The sequence below is a fragment of the Oncorhynchus mykiss genome, chromosome 27 (genome assembly GCF_013265735.2).
Source record: "Oncorhynchus mykiss isolate Arlee chromosome 27, USDA_OmykA_1.1, whole genome shotgun sequence".
Lineage (NCBI taxonomy): Eukaryota > Metazoa > Chordata > Actinopteri > Salmoniformes > Salmonidae > Oncorhynchus > Oncorhynchus mykiss.
This window is the reverse complement of record NC_048591.1, coordinates 21,419,770-21,438,176: the sequence shown is the minus strand read 5'-3', so window position 1 is coordinate 21,438,176 and position 18,407 is coordinate 21,419,770. Positions and strand designations below refer to the sequence as shown.

General features: G+C 43.7%; 1 protein-coding gene across 2 annotated transcripts; it reads right to left on the bottom strand.

The window, feature by feature from the left end:
- Positions 1-1,028: 1,028 nt before the first annotated feature.
- On the bottom strand, positions 1,029-18,115 carry LOC110507128 (protein moonraker). Of its 2 annotated transcripts, XM_036964931.1 has the most exons (7): positions 17,684-18,115; positions 16,042-16,328; positions 15,655-15,776; positions 15,349-15,551; positions 15,025-15,246; positions 12,862-14,562; positions 12,272-12,719 (listed from the first exon to the last, which is right to left on the bottom strand). In XM_036964931.1, the coding sequence occupies exons 2-6, from the start codon at positions 16,050-16,052 to the stop codon at positions 14,539-14,541; spliced, it is 582 nt and encodes a 193-aa protein (XP_036820826.1). In that variant the 5' UTR covers positions 16,053-16,328; positions 17,684-18,115; the 3' UTR covers positions 12,272-12,719; positions 12,862-14,538. The 2 variants fall into 2 exon arrangements, 1 of the variants encoding a protein (XP_036820826.1); XR_005039979.1 differs by lacking the exons at positions 15,025-15,246; positions 15,349-15,551; positions 15,655-15,776; positions 16,042-16,328; positions 17,684-18,115 and adding exons at positions 1,029-8,125; positions 8,332-8,415 and having other exon boundaries at positions 12,574-12,719; positions 12,862-13,007; positions 14,364-14,530.
- Between the last annotated feature and the right edge of the window lie 292 nt (positions 18,116-18,407).

Below are 18,407 nucleotides of genomic sequence, written 5' to 3'. Positions count from 1 at the left end.
ATGATGTCAAGCAAAGAGGCACTGAGTTTGAAGGTAGGCCTTGAAATACATCCACAGGTACACCTCCATTTGACTCAAATTATGTCAATTAGCCTATCAGAAGCTTCTAAAGCCATGACATCATTTTCTGAAATTTTCCAAGCTGTTTAAAGGCACAGTCAACTTTGTGTATGTAAACTTCTGAACCATTGGAATTGTGATACAGTGCATTATAAATGAAATAATCTGTCTGTAAACAGTTGTTGGAAAAATTACTTGTGTCATGCACAAAGTACATGTCCTAACCGACTTGCCAAAACTATAGTTTGTGGAGTGTTTGAAAAACGAGTTTTATTGATGCCAACCTAAGTGTATGTAAACTTTCGACTTCAACTGTACCTAGTAAAGTAGATACCCCCAAAAAACGACTTAAGTATACTGAACAAAAATATAAACGCAACATGCAACAATTTCAACAATTTTATTGAGTTACAGTTCATATAAGGAAATCAATAAATTAAAATAAATAAATTAGGCTTTAATCTATGGATCATGTGAATTAGGCCCCAATTCACATGACTGGGCAGGGGCGCAGCCACCGGTGGGCCTGGGAGGACATAGGCCCACCCACTCGGGAGCCAGGTCCACCCACTCATCAGCATTAGTTTTTATCCACAGAAAAACTCCTCAGTTTCATCAGCTTTCTGGGTGGCTGGTCTCAGACGATCCCGCAGGTGAAGAAGCCGGATGTGGAGGTTCTTGGCTGGCATGGTTACACGTGGTCTGCGGTTGTGAGGCCGGATGGACGTACTGCCACATTCTCTAAAACGACATTGGAGGCAGCTAATGGTAGAGAAATTGACATTAAATTATCTGGCAACAGCACTGGTGGACATTCCTCCAGTCAGCATACCAATTGCACGCTCCCTCAACACTTGAGACATATGTGACATTGTGTTGTGTGAGAAAAGGGCACATTTTAGAATGGCCTTTTATTGGCCCCAGCACAAGGTGCACCTGTGTAATAAGCATGCTGTTTAATCAGCTTCTTGATATGCCACACCTGTCAGGTGGATGGATTATCTTGGCAAAGGAGAAATGCTCACTGACAGCGATGTTAACAAATTTGTGCACAACATTTGAGTGAAATATGCCTTTTGTGCGTGAGTGATTGGCATACTGAATGATGTGTGCATTACTTTCATAAGCTATGAGATATGGCTATGCAGCCAATCCCTGGTGTGTGTTTGTGTTGTCTGCAGTGGAAGGGCCTGCTGACTCCCTCTCCCTGTGCTGAGCATTGTTGGTTGTAAACACAGGTAATCACAAGCTTAGACAACACACACAACATATTGAGCTCTGCACACTAATAGGCAGCTGTGCCCACTCTCCGCTTCCCAAACCCACAGCATTAATCACTGTTTTCATACATTCTACCCTACAACAACAACTGTCCACACACACACACACACGGATTAGCTATCACTTTCCATTCAGGCCTTATAGAATAACTAGCCCCCTCTAGTGACTGTCTGACATTCTAAATGGGATTTCTTCCAAGCGCTTTAAACACACTGTAAATCTTCCTGTGGTGAATTGCCCTATAAAAAGAGTGAGAACATAATTTCATTAACCTAATGATAGCAATAACTCTCTCCCTCTCTCTAGATTTATCATCAGTTTACCACTTTTCCACTAACAATCTCTTACGCAGAAACCTGATGGAGTTTGAACTTTATCACAATAAGTATGCATGAGTAGTAATTGAGCATAACTGTGTCTATAACTAGCCTATAGCTCTTTGCACTGTGTTATACTACGGCCCAGAGCTCCACCTCAGTATTTTTTTAATCAAGGAAGTCCCATTGAGGTCAGAAGACCTCTTTTACAAGGGAGACCTGGCCAAATGAATGAATGACATGTGGAGAAGCATAAGGACAACCAGAGACAAAGCACCACAGAGCTACAGATAACTTTGATGAGGCAGTACATCATTTAGTTACGTACCATCATCTGGTCCATTATTTCCTTTCACTATTGATTGTGTATTGCCTGGCATCGAAGTGGCCATTATAATATGATGGATAGGCTATATTTCAACCTATAACATTTCAGTGGCTCTACTTCCTGGAGTTGGGAATGTAATAAAAAATAAATGAGAATACAACACCAGACATATGGGAATAATCTTCATTTTGAAGCTAGGAGCTACACTTTGGTAATAGAATTAGCCTGTGCTCCTGTTCATCTCTTCTGATCTGAGGAGGGAGGGCTGGTTGCAGACAGACAGAAAGCAATCTGAGAAATGTCATTCCTATATGAGCCATCCAACAGGCAATAGTGTGCTCTTGTTATCAGAAGGGCTTCACTTGAGACGGAATAATAATCACCTCCGCTCTGAACAACACTTCTGACATATAAAGAACGGATGTGATCTTGATGAAAAACGACAACAGGACTACGAGGGCTGACAGAGGACCCTCCAGAGAAATATGCATTTTAGTGCTGGCAGTGCAGTACTAGAGATGTGCACTCAGCAACCATTTCTGCCTAGATGTGGCACATGAGGATAAAAATGTAGAAATATAATTGTGTATCTTTGATATGTCAAGATGTCCCAAGACAAACACTATCTCACCAAGAGAAGAATCAGTGAGCCAGACACACAAACCACTCTAGAGTGATTCCATATGAAACCAGAACCAAAAAATACCATGATTTTGGGGATTTTCACAAAATTGTATCCATATAATGGTCCTTTAGAGCAGGTTTTCCCAAACTTGGGCCTGGAGTTTTTGCCCTAGCACTACACATCTGATTTAATTGGGAAAGAATGATTCAAAGTTGGCATATTTATTAGATTTTGGCCTTACCCAGGCTCCTTTAAGACTCCATATGACTTGGCGTCATATGAAGCTTTACCGCTGCTCTGTAGTACTTGATTTCAGTAAAAAAAAAAACATTGTTTACAATAATGTATGAATATTCACAAATAAAAACATGAGTTTTGAAAAATAATAACAAATATTTGGCTTATCTTTCAATATATCGTTGAACATAATATACTCTACGGGCATCTCAAAGTTCCAGAGTGGGATCTCTGGTAGATTTAAAGTTATGGACAATTTTATACAGCAAAATTGGCATAGTAATGTAACCAATTACAGCCCTCCTTTTACTTGTATCATTGCACATCCTGCTAATCACCAGCAGAAACATTTGCAACAATAAAAAAAATAAAAGGTTTTCCCAATATTCATGTTTATAGTTTTCAATATTCATACATGAATGTAAAAAAAAGTGTATTGAAACTAAAATACTACTCATATCACAGTGTCACGACTCCCACCGAAGGTGGCTCGCCTGCCTGTTCGGACGGCGGTCCTCGTCGCCGGTCTACAAGCTGCCACCGATGCCGTTTACCTTTTCTGTTTGTTTTGTCTTATTGGCTGCACCTGTCTCTTATTTTGTTTTTTATTCAGGACTATTTAAGCCTGTTAGGCCCGCCTGTTTTTGTGCGAGCTTGTTTTCTGTTAGTCGAGGTTGTGCGTGTAGTTCTTGTCCGTTTGTGCCCTGTGTTGGGTTGGACATTTTTGTGATTATTTCGCCTGTTGTTTTGGGCGTTAGCATTGGAAAACGAAATAAAGTCCGGTTTGCTCAGTATCCTCTGCGTTTGACTCCACACCCACCACTCCAGGCGTTGTGACACACAGAGCAAGCAGTAAAGCTTCATAAAACACCCATTTTTGCTCTAAACACCTACAGATTAAATGGCAGTGGTCACCAACCGGTCGATCGACTGATTGATCTTCAAGGCCGTCTAGTCGATCACCAAACATTTCTGTAGAACAGCCAACGATAAAGGCTTGCACTCCCTTTTTAATATTATTCATGTTGCGCTGTTTTGCAGTAGGTGCACTTGATTCAGAAGCCCTGTGCACCGGGTAGGTAAAGTGTTCCCATTTTGAACCATTTAATTTGTCTGAAAAGACAAACTCCGCCGAGAGAGAGCTGAGGCTAAACTGGGAGATCTGTCGCTAAATCGAGTGCGCCTACTGCGCTGGCTAATTTGATAGCTCAAATCACTACAGCTTCCACAACCCCGGCCACGTAAAATTTGATACTAGCCTATGTGAGATTTCACAACTTTCAAAACCATGAGCAGAGACAACAAAGAGCTTCTGTTTTTATGAGCGAGTTCATGTTCGTTTTTATTTTGCACTATTACAAAACATTAAACGATCTACTCCCTACTTCCACTCGAGCTTCAGCTGCAATACATGAGTATCTAAATACAGTATATGGATAGCCATGCGTTTGTATTATTATTAGCAGTTCATCGTGTCTATTTTAATATAAAGGAATATTTAACTTTCTCTGATCATAGGAACATGAATTTGTGCACGACGCAGATGCGGTTTGACTTTAATTTAGTCATCAGGTGGAAGACATGTCCCCTCTCTCTGGTCAGTCTCCTACCGGAGGAAAGAAAGAAGAGAACAGGGACCGTGAGATGAACCCTCTGCTGCTCTCTCCCTCCCTCCGCTGAGACTAATGCCGCGTTCAAAACCACTGGGAACTCGGAAATCTCAGACTTCCAACTTCAGTGCGTTTAAAACAACTGGAAACTCAGGGAAAAACGAGAATTCCAAGTAGAAAACTTGGACATCTTTCTAGAGTTCCGACTTTACGACTGGAAGATCACTGATGTCATGATTTGACCTCGTTTTTTCCTGATTTCCCAGTTGTCTTGAAAGCACCATGTAAAATAAAAAATAAAATAGCAAATTATTTGCTAATTATTTCAATTTATACTCAGCTGTGCCTTGAAAGTGCTACACCAACAAAAACAAATCTGAGCGGTAGATTTTGGCTTGCTATTTGACTGCGAGGAAAAGGTTGGTGACCACTGCTTTATGGAGTCTTAAAGGTAAGGCCTGGGTTGGTGACTGCTGCATTGTGGAGTCTTAAAGGTAAGGCCAAAATTTATTATTTCTCAACTATGCTTTTAAATACAAATGTCAAATACATGTAAACAATCTTTCATCCAAAGGACCATTCGATGGATTACATTTAGTGAAAATTCCCCAAATCATAGTCTTTTTTTGTCCTGGTTTAGTATGGAATCAATCTCTATTGGCACCTGTATCTTTGTCAACCCTTTGAAGCTTAGCGCTCAGAACACAGGCCTTTAGGGAAACATACTGGGAAGAAAATACTCCCTGTGTGTTGGCACACAAAAATCTATCATTTTCAGCCCTGAGTGTTTGGCTGACTAATTTTCTCCACGTAATCAAGGATAATAGAAAGACTGGAGGGAAGAACTCCTGAACATGCTCTGTGTGCTTGTAGGGGATGAGACAATATCCATGTGGAATTTAGAATCAATCCCTATTGCTTTGCAAATGAGAGAGAATGCGATGAAAACTTGCCCGGCATTCTCAGGGACACAACATACAATCATTGTGTTGTGCTTTCACACGAGTGCACTCATCGATACAAAAAAATACCTGGCTTCATATTCGGTCAGACAGTTAGTTACACATTATCTCATTTATACAGCTACTGGGGGCAAAGCAAGGGAAATACAAGGGAGAGAATTTTCATGACGCACTCTGCTAGTCTTTTTATCGGAATCCTGTCAGAGGCTCAGGCCATTTTCATTTTCCTTGTCTAACACACCAATGAAATTACCTGCCAGTCAGACAGGGGTGAGAAGTCCCATTGGACTGTGTAATTCACTGGGCTGTGAGAGGGAGGAAGACACAGAGGCAGACTTTCCTGGGTGAGTCTAATGCTCTCTTCATAGAGGCAGGAGGATACAGGTAGCTAGTATCTACAACACAGGGGTAGAAGTAAAGCTATCTGGCCAATCAATACCAATGCAGAATCAAGAAAGCCATGGTCAGTTAGTTCTGCTAGTGTTGTTTTACTCATAAACCATATGAAATAACTAGGCAAAGTCATAACCTGCGCTATGAATGGAATTTGGGTTGACCACATCTTCCTCCCAACCCACAAAATAGACAGCAAAGAGCTAGTGGTTGTAGTTTCTGCTGGTCTTTAGAGACAGAAATAGGTTACAGGTGGATAGGTAAAAGCAAACGGACAGAGTGAGAGATGAGTCACAGAAGAGTTGGTCTGAGCCCCTCCAGAAGGTCCAGGAACAGTGAACTACACTGTCTTTAATATGCTAATGGTGCAGCTGCTTGAATATGTTTTCACTGCATCATGCTGGCATGTCCGCTCTGCTCCACTCTCAACAACTTACTTCCCCTGTCAGCCGTTGGCTCTCATTTCTCTCCCCTCCTTCTTCTTCAAGCAATGGCAGCTACAGCTAAACCTCTGGGCAGGGGAGGGAGGCAGAGGCACACTGATGCACTCCCTTTATGTCTTGCCAGAGGGTGAGGTGGGGGGGGTTAGGGTTTGAAGGGGGTTAGGTTTGGTCTCATCGCAGCCTGGAGAGATTAGGGGTGGAGAAGAACAGCCAGAATTGAGGCACAACAAAGCAGTGCATTCTGGGAAAGGCATAAACAACGTTCCACCTCTATCCGTTTTGTTGATCGTCTGGAGTGGACGTCAACTGCAAAATAAAGTAATTGACAGTTTTTGGGACAGTGATTTTGTTGGGCACTTTCTCACAGTCTTAAATTTAGGGGATCAATGTTCTGCATCAGTTTTGTCTCGTTATATTGTCCTTTATGAGTTCCTGCCTGATAAGGTACATCTAATACAGCAGGTTAAGTGATGTCATACACCATTACCCTCTGTAATTAATTCCCATTTAGAGGAGACTGCAGAAGTCCCATCACCCAGTATAGCATCTCATAACCATTAACTACAATCTGCAACATCAACAAATTATAAATGTATAATTAAGCAATAATGGTATATGGCCAATATACCACTGCTAAGGGCTATGCATGACGCAACGCAGAGTGCCTGGATACAGCCCTTGGCCATGGTATATTGGCCATATACCACAAACCCCTGAGGTGCCTTATTGCTATTATAGTGGTTACCAATGTAATTACAGCCGTAAAAATAAATTATTTGTCATACCCGTGGTGTATGGTCTGATATACCACGGCTGTCAGACAAATCAGCATTCAGGGCTAGAACCACCCAGTATATAATGTAATTTATTCCTTATTAATATATATCTGTTTCTCAAACCATCTGTCCATACATCAACCCATTAAACTCAGACAGGGCTTGAAGCTTTCTCTAAGATGGTGGCTGCAGTATTGCATGGTGATTACTACAAAACAAACATATTAATATACAGATACTGTAACAATACACAATGTTCTATTGAATTCTGTGCATAGGATTATTCAGAGAAAAGAGCGCTTTGGCAACACCAGATGAAAAAACACCCGGTCTCCACAGGGCTCTCCAGGACAATGTCAGACGTGGTGGTGTGTCTCAGTGTTGGCCCGGTAATCCTGACGGGCTGAGGAGAGACTGGCCTGGAGCAGGCCTCTAGGGCCTTGAGAGAGAGATGGGGATGGGAGAAAGAGGGGTGGAAAAGGAGAGTTAGGAAGAGGGATAGCCTTGCTCTCAACTGGCTGAAACAGCACTAAGACAATACCTCCACCTGCAGTGCACCAGAGGAACAACAATTCAAACCCTCATGTAAACTGCCTGTTTACTCCCCAGTTGTGTCCCCTTTGTCCCAGTAGTGAGGGTCTGAGTACGTGATGGTAGAAAAGTGCCTCCTCACAACTTCCTGGTCTTTCTGCTCAGACACATAGATGATAAAATAAGTATATTATTTAAATACATTTTTCAGCCAAACAATAATACAAATCCGGACAGGACTGGACAGTGTATTCACTGTATCCCCATAGTACAGCTTGACCAAGGCTGTCAAACATCACACAGGCCTTGCATGACAAACTAACTAGCGGTGCCCTTTCAAACTCCCTGTGACCTTTGTGTGGTGGTCTTTCCTTAGGGCCATGCTCAGGGCTCACCTCCATCTCCTCCATGCGTAGCAGCATGCTCTCCAGGGTGGGGGCCTGGAGCTGGCGCTGGGCCAAACCCTCCATCTGTCTGTCTCCGCCACCCAGGTGGCCAGCACTGCATCAGCCAGCAGCTTCTCTAGCAGGGCCTCACTCAGCACCTCAGTGCACTCTGCAGCCTGGAGAGGGAGGTAGATAGCACAGAGCTCATCACATGCGTTTTATGGAATCACTTCATGGTTGTTTCCCGAAATGGCACCCTATTCCCTATATAGTGCACTACTTTTGACCAAAGCTCTATGGGCATTTGGGACTCAAATACTGAGAAAAACAGAAATATTGGTAATATAAGTCAGTATCATTACAATATGACAGGGCTACTCACTCTGTCTGTAGCCTGCTCAGACAGCCGATGCCTCAGTGACGATGTGGCCTTTCTGTCCCGGGTCTGAGAGGCAGCAGCTCCCATCTGCTGGGGTACACAGGTAGAGCAAGCTCAGTACCACACCACTACTGACCTTCTCCTACCTAACACAAACCACTCCTACTCTAACTCAGTCTTGTCACTCAGCACATACACAAGGCTGCAGCAGTACACCCTAGGCCTAGCTGTAAATTCCCTATTCATTTCACTGTGGTGGCACAAATATGGTGGTAAAAGCTGTATGGATTTTTCAATTACAAATGAGATGTATTGATTTTCCCACTCCTCTGAGGGCAGTGGAATTCCTGAGTGAGGGGAAGCTTTCCTTGGTCCAGGCTTTTCTTCTGTAACAACAATGTGGGTATTGAGTGACAGCAAAGTTACACACTCAGTTATTTATTCCCCTACCTGCTGAAAAGCAAGAAAAAACTCAAAAGGATTGTCTATTTTTTGTGTCCATACAACCCTTTATTTTTTTTAGGGATAGTTTAAATGTCTCTTGGGCCTGGTCCAAGAGAGGCTGAAGTCTCCCTCGGGCCTCCCTGCTCAACTCTCTCAGCCCACTGGGTTGGAGAGCCCACCTCAGACCTGACACACACACATGCGCAAGCCTGGTGTGACAATATAGTGTCTTTGAATCCAGTCTACAATAAGTTGTTGAAATCAAATCGAACTTTATTCGTCATATGCGCCGAATACAACAGGAGTAGACCTCACCATGAAATGCTTACTTACAAGCCTTTAACCAACAATGCAGTTCAAGAAAGAGTTAAGAAAATATTTACCAAATAAACGAAAGTAAAAAACTAATAAAAAGTAACACAAAATAACGAGGCTATATACAGGGGTACCGGTACTAAGTCAATGTGTGGGGTTACAGGTTAGTCGAGGTAATTGAGGTAATATGTACATGTAGGTAGGGGTAAAGTGACTATGCATAGAAAATAAACAGCGAGTACCAGCAGTGTAAAAACAAAAAAGTGTGTGTGGTGGTGGGGGGTTTAATGTAAATAGTCCGATGGCCATTTGATCAATTGTTCAGCAGTTTAATGGCTTGGGGATAGAAGCTGTTAAGGAGCCTTTTGGTCCTAGATTTGGCACTCCGGTACTGCTTGAGGTGCAGTAGCAGAGAGAACAGTCTATGAGTTGGGTGACTGGAGTCTTTGACAATTCTTGGGGCTTTCCTCTGACACCACCTTCTATATAGGTCCTGGATGGCAAGAAGCTTGGCCCCAGTAATGTACTGGGCCATACGCACTACCCTCTGTAGCGCCTTACGGTCAGATGCCGAGCAGTTGCCATACCTAGCAGTGATGCGTGATGCAACCGGTCAGGATGCTCTCGATGGTGCAGCTGTAGAACATTTTGAGGATCTGGGGACCCATGCCAAATCTTTTCAGTTTCCTGAGGGGGAAAGGTGTTGTCGTGCCCTCTTCACGACTGTCTTGGTGTGTTTGGACCATGATGATGTGGAGACCAAGGAACTTGAAACTCTCGAACTGCTCCACTACAGCCCCATCAATGTTAATGGGGGCCTGTTCGGCCCTCCTTTTCCTGTAGTACACAATCAGCTCCTTTGTCTTGCTCACACTGAGGGAGAGGTTGTTGTCCTGGCCCAACACTGTTGTCTCATCGTTTTCGGTGATCAGGCCTGTTGTGTCGTCAGCAAACCTAATGATGGTGTGGAGTCGTGTTTGGCCATGCAGTCGAGGGTGAACAGGGGGTACAGGAGGAGACTAAGCACGAATTGGAGTGGGTCTAGGGTATCTGGGAGGACGCTGTTGATGTGAGCCATGACAAGCCTTTCAAAGCACTTCATGGCTACCGACATGAGTGCTACGGGGCAGTAATCATGTAGGCAGGTTACCTTCGCTTCCTTGAGTATATCCTACGCGTCAGACACGTTAAAGAAACATCTTTGTCCAGTTTGAGGTGAGTAATCTTTTTGGTCATCAGAGACGTTAGCAGCAACATTATGTAGAAAATACGTTTTAAAAAAAAGTTACAAACAACGCAAAATAAAACCGAACAAAATAGCACAGTTGGTTAGCAGCCTGTAAAACGGCAGCAATCCCTACCGGCGGCATTTCATTTGAATTGAATTTTGAACTTGAATCCCCTCTGGCTTGGTCATATGGTTTGTCCATTGATTTCCAGACTCATACTTGTCACAAACCTGAAGGGCTTCAGGGATGTGTTAAGTTGTCATCATTTCACACTGAGGAATTAGTACCTTGACACAACTACTGAACATTTTGACCTTCCACTTTTAGCTTGACGGGTAGACTAACAGTATATTTGTTCCCAGGCTAGGACAGGGAGTGTGTACAGGACGTAGTACTACACTAGTGTACTGGATTCTCTGGATGCGTTCTGCTTCATCTTTACTCAGCTGAATTAGGTCCCTCAGTCACTACATGGTCATTCTGTCAATCCAGGCTTGCCTGTGCATTCACATAAAGACAACACAAGACAGAACCGTTTCAATTAGAGATCCACATATGTGGATGGCCAGGGTAGGCAGCCATTGTAAAATAAGAATTTGTTCTTAACTGACTTGCCTAGTTAAATAAATAAAAATCCAGTCCTAATGTCAGCCACCAAAATCAGGCTGCAGACATTTGATTAATTATAGACCTCAATTGCACTAATTAAGTTTTGATTAGTGTAGAGGGTTGCTGTGCACTTGAATTTAGGGCAGGCAGGCACTGCTTTCCATCAGGTGCTTTAAAAAAATAATAATGTCCCCAATCTAACAAGCAAGCGCCTAGATTTAATTTATTGGAGAGGTTAACTTTCAATTGGAATCAGAGTATTGCTTGCAGCTTTCAGCAAGTGGGGTCTGAGATCAGGGTTTTAAATGACTTAATTACTCAAAATGAGCAAACTCATAATTTAACTGTTCCCTGGGCAGTTTCCATTGGTTCATTCATTCTGCCAGTCCACACAGCTATAAAACATACACACTATTTATACAAAACTCCCCTTCCAATTAGTGGATTCAGCCACACCCATTGCTGACAGGTGTATCAAATTGTGCACACAGCCATGCAATCTCCATAAACAAACATTGGCAGTAGAATGGCCTTACTGAGGAGCTCAGTGACATTCAACGTGGCCCCTTCATAGGATGCCACCTTTCCAACAAGTCAGTTTGTCAAATTTCTGCCCTGCTAAACCTGCTCCGGTCAACTGTAAGTGCTGTTATTGTGAAGTGGAAACGTCTAGGAGCAACAATGGCTCAGCCGCGAAATGGTAGGCCACACAAGCTCACAGTTTCATGTAATGGGTTTGCATGGCCTAGCAGCCGCACACAAGCCTAGAATCACCATGCGCAATGCCAAGCGTTGGCTGGAGTGGTGTAAAGCTCACCTCCACTGGTCTCTGGAGCAGTGGAAACGTGTTCTCTGGAGTGATGAACCACACTTCACCATCTGGCAGTCCGATGGACAAATCTGGGTTTGGCGGCTGCCAGTAGAACGCTACCTGTCCAAATGCATAGTGCCAACTGTAAAGTTTGGTGGAGAAGGAATAATGGTCCGGAACTGTTTTTCTTGGTTCAGGCTAGGCCCCTTAGTTCCAATGAAGGTACATCTTAATGCTACGGCATACAATGTCATTGTAGACAATTCTGTGCTTCCAACTTTGCAGCGACATTTTGGTAGAAGGCCCTTTCCTGTTCCAGCATGACAATGCCCCCGAGCACAAAGCGAGGTCCATACAGAAAAGGTTTGTCGAGATCGGTGTGGAAGAACTTGACTGGCCTGCACAGAGCCCTGACATCAACCCCATTGAACACCAATGAAATGAATTGGAACGCCAACTGCAAGCCAGGCGTAATCGCCCAACATCAGTGCCCAACCTCACTAATGCTCTTGTGGCTGAATGGAAGCAAGTCCCCGCAGCAACGTTCCAACATCTAGTGGAAAGCCTTCCCAGAAGAGTGGAGGCTGTTATAACAGCAAAGGGGGGACCAACTCCATATTAATGCCCATGATTTAGGAATGAGATGTTCGACAAAGAGGTGTACACATAGTTTTGGTGATGCAGTGCATTATACATCAACTAAAACCTCATGAGACTAGTAAGGTACTGTGATGCTAATAAGGCACAAGGTTGTTTGCCATGTCCAATGGTTTATGTTTTATGTGTTAAATGAAAAGATTTCTGCAAATAAAATGCATTATTGTTATTATCAGTGACGTGAGGGCTTCGTTGTGGGCATGTCTCTGTCTATCACAGGTCAGACAATAGTCCTGCTCTGCTGTCACCACACCACTCAGCTGCTGCTCTGAGGTGCCTGAGGAGGGCTTCAGAGGGGAGAAGAGACATCGAGGCTCTGGTCTCTTCTGAGAGGAGATGGACACATAAAACAAGTAGATTAGAAAAAATTACAATCAAAAGAGACTGTAAGAGAGGGAGAGTATGCAGCAAGAGTAAGTTACAAAAGAGAGACCGAGGACAAGAGAGAGTGCTCTCCTCTGATCTCACCACTGTTGTTGTTGTATAGGAGGAGAGTGAGGTGACGTGGGTATCCAGGGCACAGAGGCCTCCTTCTGTGGGTACTGACCCACTCTCAGCCTGGAAGCCACTGTTGGCTGCTGGAAACCTGCATCCCTCACATGGGCTCCCTGCATCTAGACAAAGATCATGTTTAAGAGACACAATTGTAGTGCAAATAGTTCAGGCTAGACAGTTATTAATAGACATATTAAAATACATTTAGTTGCGCCAAAAATGTGCTAATTAAACTCACTGACCTTTGTCCTGTCGGGGTGCAGGACAAAGGTCAGGTGAGCAGTGCTCCTCCTTGACTGTTGGGACCTGTACCCCACCTTCCCTGAGTTCTCTAAGATGGACCAGGCTCTCCAGGCCAGCCCTGAGCACCTGTCTGCGATCCAGCTGTGGAGGAGGCTCTGTGGCTCTGGGTGGCTGCTGATGCTGAGGGACCGCTCTCCTATTTTGCTAACATCACAACATTGGCTCATCATCAATTTTTATTGAAATGTTGTTTTGAAACACTTGAACAGCTAGGCTATGTGACCAATCATTTCTATATGCCCTTACAGATAAGTGTTACAGTGCTTGGCATGACTAATCAAACATTAGTAAATGTTTGAGGCCCTTAACACCTGCATGCTCCTTTGACAGACTACACAATTATCTGGCACAGAAACAGACACCTGCCTGCTGCTTGTTTAGCAGTGTGGAGAAGGTACAGTAGGGGGTTTGTTCATTGACAGTGAGAACTGTTATTAGTTGCCAAGGAGACCTGCGCATACTATCCAGTTCAAACCCTCTCGTGGTGTGTGGTGGTTGCATCATATCTCCCACAGGGAGACTGTACACAGTAGAAGCTAACAACCCACACAATGAGCTGCCTGCAGGAGACCCATGGCCAGAGAACCGGACGCCGGCCCTGCTCTCCCCTCTTTGTGTCAGTCAGCCAGTCCCTCATTAATCTCCACCCTGGTGCCGTGATTCAAGCTCGTTGGGAGGCCCAAACTCACACAGCACTTAAGCCTTCAGGTAATTTCCTGAGCCATGGGAACCGTAAGAATCTGCTACCTCGTTCACAATGAAAGAACAGGGTAAACAACAAAGACACGAGACGCTCAAATTAAAAATGCAATTTCAGGAATCGTTCCACCCACGCAATAAATGTTCTATTTTTGGATCAGATATTTTATCAACGGCTGAGTCTGTGTGACTGTGGTTTGAACCGTAGGATGGGGGATGCTGATTTGTCTGACACATTTGCTGTGTTGGTTGTTCCCGGTTTAATGATGTATGAAATTAATTTACATGAGTTATTGATGTTATGAGGATATGGAATAATGAGCCAATAAAAAAAAAAGACTAGATAATTAGGCTATCCTTATTAAAATGCTAATAAAATAGCTTCAGCAGCACAGCTGACTGGGACAATGAGTGTCTCTGAATGCTGAGTCATTCAGCTAGAATTAGAATGAGAACACCTGCTCGTTGCTCACAAGGGAAGGACTTCTTGGGGCCTGCTGCTCTACGAGGTCCTCTGAGACCCCTGGTGGCAGGGCCCCTGGGTGCACGGGGATGGGGGGGAGACGTGCTGCGAAGTGGAGACCTGCGGTAGCGTGCAGGGGAGGAACTGCGTGCTCGGGCGTGCCTCCTATGTACTGGACTCTCCTGCTACCTGAGAGCAGTATCCAGGGTCTGAGAGACACAGAGAGAGACACAAATCAAATATATTCTGTATACATTCAAATTAAAGAAGCCAAATAAAATCAAAATGAAATGTACTGTATAATACTTCAGCTCTACCTATGGTTTTGTAGCTCTCCAGCACATTTATTTCAACTTTCTTTAGATTGATTAGCTTTGGTTTTTAAATGGAGTATTGCTTGTATAACCTAATATAGATGTATAAGGAAGCTATGGAAAAATGACCAATAGATGTACAGTAGTTGATTGGGGAAATGTTCTGGTTCCCATCTTCTGTGTAATAAGGTGAGAGTGACCTGTAGGTGGATTAAATATATGGATGCATCGCAAATGGCTTTCTATTTCCTATATAGTGCATTACTTTTGACCAGAGACCTTTGGCCCTGCCCCTGATCAAAAGTACTGCACTATAAAGATAATAAGGAGCCATTTGGGACTCAGCCTATGACTGACCCCTAGTTTCTGCAGGATGCCCAGGGCAGTCTCTGGGATGGCTGATCCCTGGCCCACCTCCACCTTGGCCGAGCACAGAGAAAGCTGGCGGATCAGCTGGCCCAGCTCTTTACAATGGGAGGGCATCCTACCCTCAGACGTGTCAGACAGCTGATTAGTGAACCTCTGCATGGCCCTGATCGCCCCTCTTTGGGCAGCAGCCAACCTGTCCATCGATCTGGACTGAGAAAAGGAAGGCGAGGGAGATGGGTGTTAGTCTTTGTCATTGTCCTCATCATGAACCTCATCAGAGTATGACAGCTTTGGTTATTAAGTGAGAGTTACTTTGTTTGTGTGATCAATCTTCTGTGAGCGCAGTTTGTCTAAATCCTCTTGGATCTCTTTCGCTTGTTGTTGTAGCACATAGATGATGCGTGCAGAGCGGGCTGCCTGTTCCTGTCTGCGGACCACCACCCTGCGCTGCTCATCAAGGGCTCTGCAACCATTCGCCTTGGAATGCACAGTATGCCAACAAGGTGCCACTCCAGCTGTGTTACCCATAGAAATATAATCACTACAACAGGCCTAGAACCTCTGACCATGGTGATTTGACTGGTAAACTCATGGGTAAGTTTAATTATGTGGAGTTACCTCTGTTTGTGAGCTGATCTAATCTCTGGATGTAGTTGGCCAGCTCTCTCTGCAGTCTGCGGGCCTCCTGGCTGAGTGCTGTCTGGGGCTCCTGGCTGGCTGTCTGCCTTGGGCCTGGGTCTCTGGTTGGGGGGGACAGGCCATGATCAGGCCCAGGGGGTACAGAGATATACTTCTGGGAGGTGTATACAAGCACCTTGGCTCCAGACCGAGTCGCTTCTTCTTTGGGGCCGGCTGTCTTTGACCTCCCCTTAGGAAAAACCCTCTTCTGCTTGAAATTGAAAAATTATCAAGGTTGATAATCGATTATAAAGGTTGATGAATGATTAATCGCAGAGTAAAATGTATATAAACTGTACAAGTGAAAGGGGAGTGAGCCTTATTTACCTGCTCCACATTGCTCTTGATGGTAGTGGTCTCCTCTGGCTGTGGTCTGATGGGGGAGCTGTTCAATGACTCCTGTCGTCTCTTCCTCAGATCTCTTGGCCAGCCTAATTGCAGCCAGCAGACGCACCTCAGACAAGAGCAGAGAAACACAGAGAGCTGCAGGTGCTATCCAGGTCATCCCAATCCTCTACCCAGGGCATCAGCTTCTCAATCATAATGGGTGCAGCTGGGCCAACTTGGCTAGCACGGTTATAGGCGTTGGGAGGCATGGCTGCATTGAAGAGTAACTGAAAGAAAACAATAGTGGCACTGGAATCATTCCTGCTGTTGCAATGACAGAGCTACCAATTTAGCTAGCTAGCTAAGTTGACGTAACATCCGGCTGTCCAACTTATGACCTGGCCACATAAACTGGCATTCACAACGTTAAAATGTTATATTTCAATATCCATCATGAGAGAGTAGAGAGTACAGTAGTATTTTATTCATCCCAATTTGGGAAATTGTTTCATCACTTCAGCATCATCAATCAATAAAATTACAAGGTCAGGACCCATACCAGTGACAGACACATGATAAAACACATAATATAAACTGGGTGGACCGAGCCCTGAATGCTGATTGGCTGACAGCCGTGGTATACGGGTGTGACAAAACATTTATTTTTACTACTCTAATTATGTTGGTAGGGATTTTGTAATAGCAATAAGGCACCTTGGGGGTTTGTGACATATGGCCAATATACCACGTTGCATCTTGCCTAAGAACAGCCCTTAGCTGTGGTATATTGGCCATATATCAAACCCCCTCAGGCATCATTGCTTAAATAAAACACCTGCATGTTAATAGCCATAAAAGATAGGTAAGAAAGTATGTTGTCTATCCTCCTGGGAAACAGCAACAACTACACAAATAAAAGGCATAACAAATTAGTCATTTGTGATGGCTGTGGGTAAAAAGGACCTTCGGGAACATCTCTGTGGAGTGTTTGGGCAGGATGAACCTGCTACTGTGTTGCATTAGAGTGCTGTGGCATTGTCCATAATCATGTGTGTTGAAGCTTGCAGCCCTTCTATGAACATGTCTTGCATTGACTCGACTGCATCTGATTGTATCACTTTCTTTATGATTTTGTCCAGTCATCCTTCACAAAGTTTCCCTTCCAACACACAATGGCATAACACAAAACACTAGCTACTACACTGCTGTAAAACATGAGAAGCATTGTGTCTCACACATTAAAATATATTAGCTTCCTTAAACAGTACAGTCTGGATTAGGTTTTTTGATAGATACTCTGGGAATTATCCTTCAGTTTATTGTCCACTATAACTCTCAGGACTCTTAATTCCCTGTGATGAGCATCGTCACCTTTTATGATACAACTTGCTTTTGCAGAGTCTGAGAATTTCTGCAGGTGGCGCAGTTCATTGTTGTGTGTGAAGTAATTTATGTATTGAGAGGAAACGGGAAAGGTGACTGGGCCGTTCCTAGTGGGGTTAACGTTACCGTGTTTGCGCATATCTGGTTTCATACTGCCTGGTTCAATCTCACGAACTGTGGTCTTATTGGTCAGATAGTTCACAATCCATTTGACCATATGTGGGTTTACATGAATGTCTTTCCGCTAACGTTACCTTACCTGGGTCTGAAAAAGCCGAGTGCTTCGATTTGGACCTAATGTGACCCAGCTTTTCGATTGTCCTAGGTCATCGGGAACTCTAGGTTTGCAGTCATGGCTGTTCCTAAATCCCCTAGCTAATTACCGGTCTATCTACATCAGCTGTAGCCAGTATACCTAGCTACCTGCCTAGGTAGCTAACTAACGTTAGCTTTGATACATTTTGCAAACCCTTGCCTAGCATTTCAGTACGTATCTAGCCATGCAACCAGATGGTACAATATGCTTAGAATATTATCATGTAAAGAAAGTGAAAATATTTAGCTAGGATACTATTTGTACGGGATAGACTTCGACAGCTAGCTAGCAAGCTAATCACAGCTAAAACGGTTTAAAATGCCGCCTTGACAACAAATAATAAGCACCGCCTTCTGTAAAAACGAGAAGTGGGTATTTCTAACTTACGGAAAGCAGAAACCGTCAAACATAACCAGATGTAGGACATTTAAAATACTAATTTGACTAAAATGTGATAACTATGATAAAATTGTTGTTTTTCTATCTATTTGTGTCCATAATGTTCTGTTTGTTTCGATAAAACAGTCATCAAAAGCAGTACACGAATAGGATGATGTTGTCATATCAGTTTTATTTTTCATAGACAGGAAGAGGAAGTGTTGTCCTGCGTTTTCTGAACTGATAGCAAAGATTATGGATATACTGACAAGATACTTGCCTCTCTGCC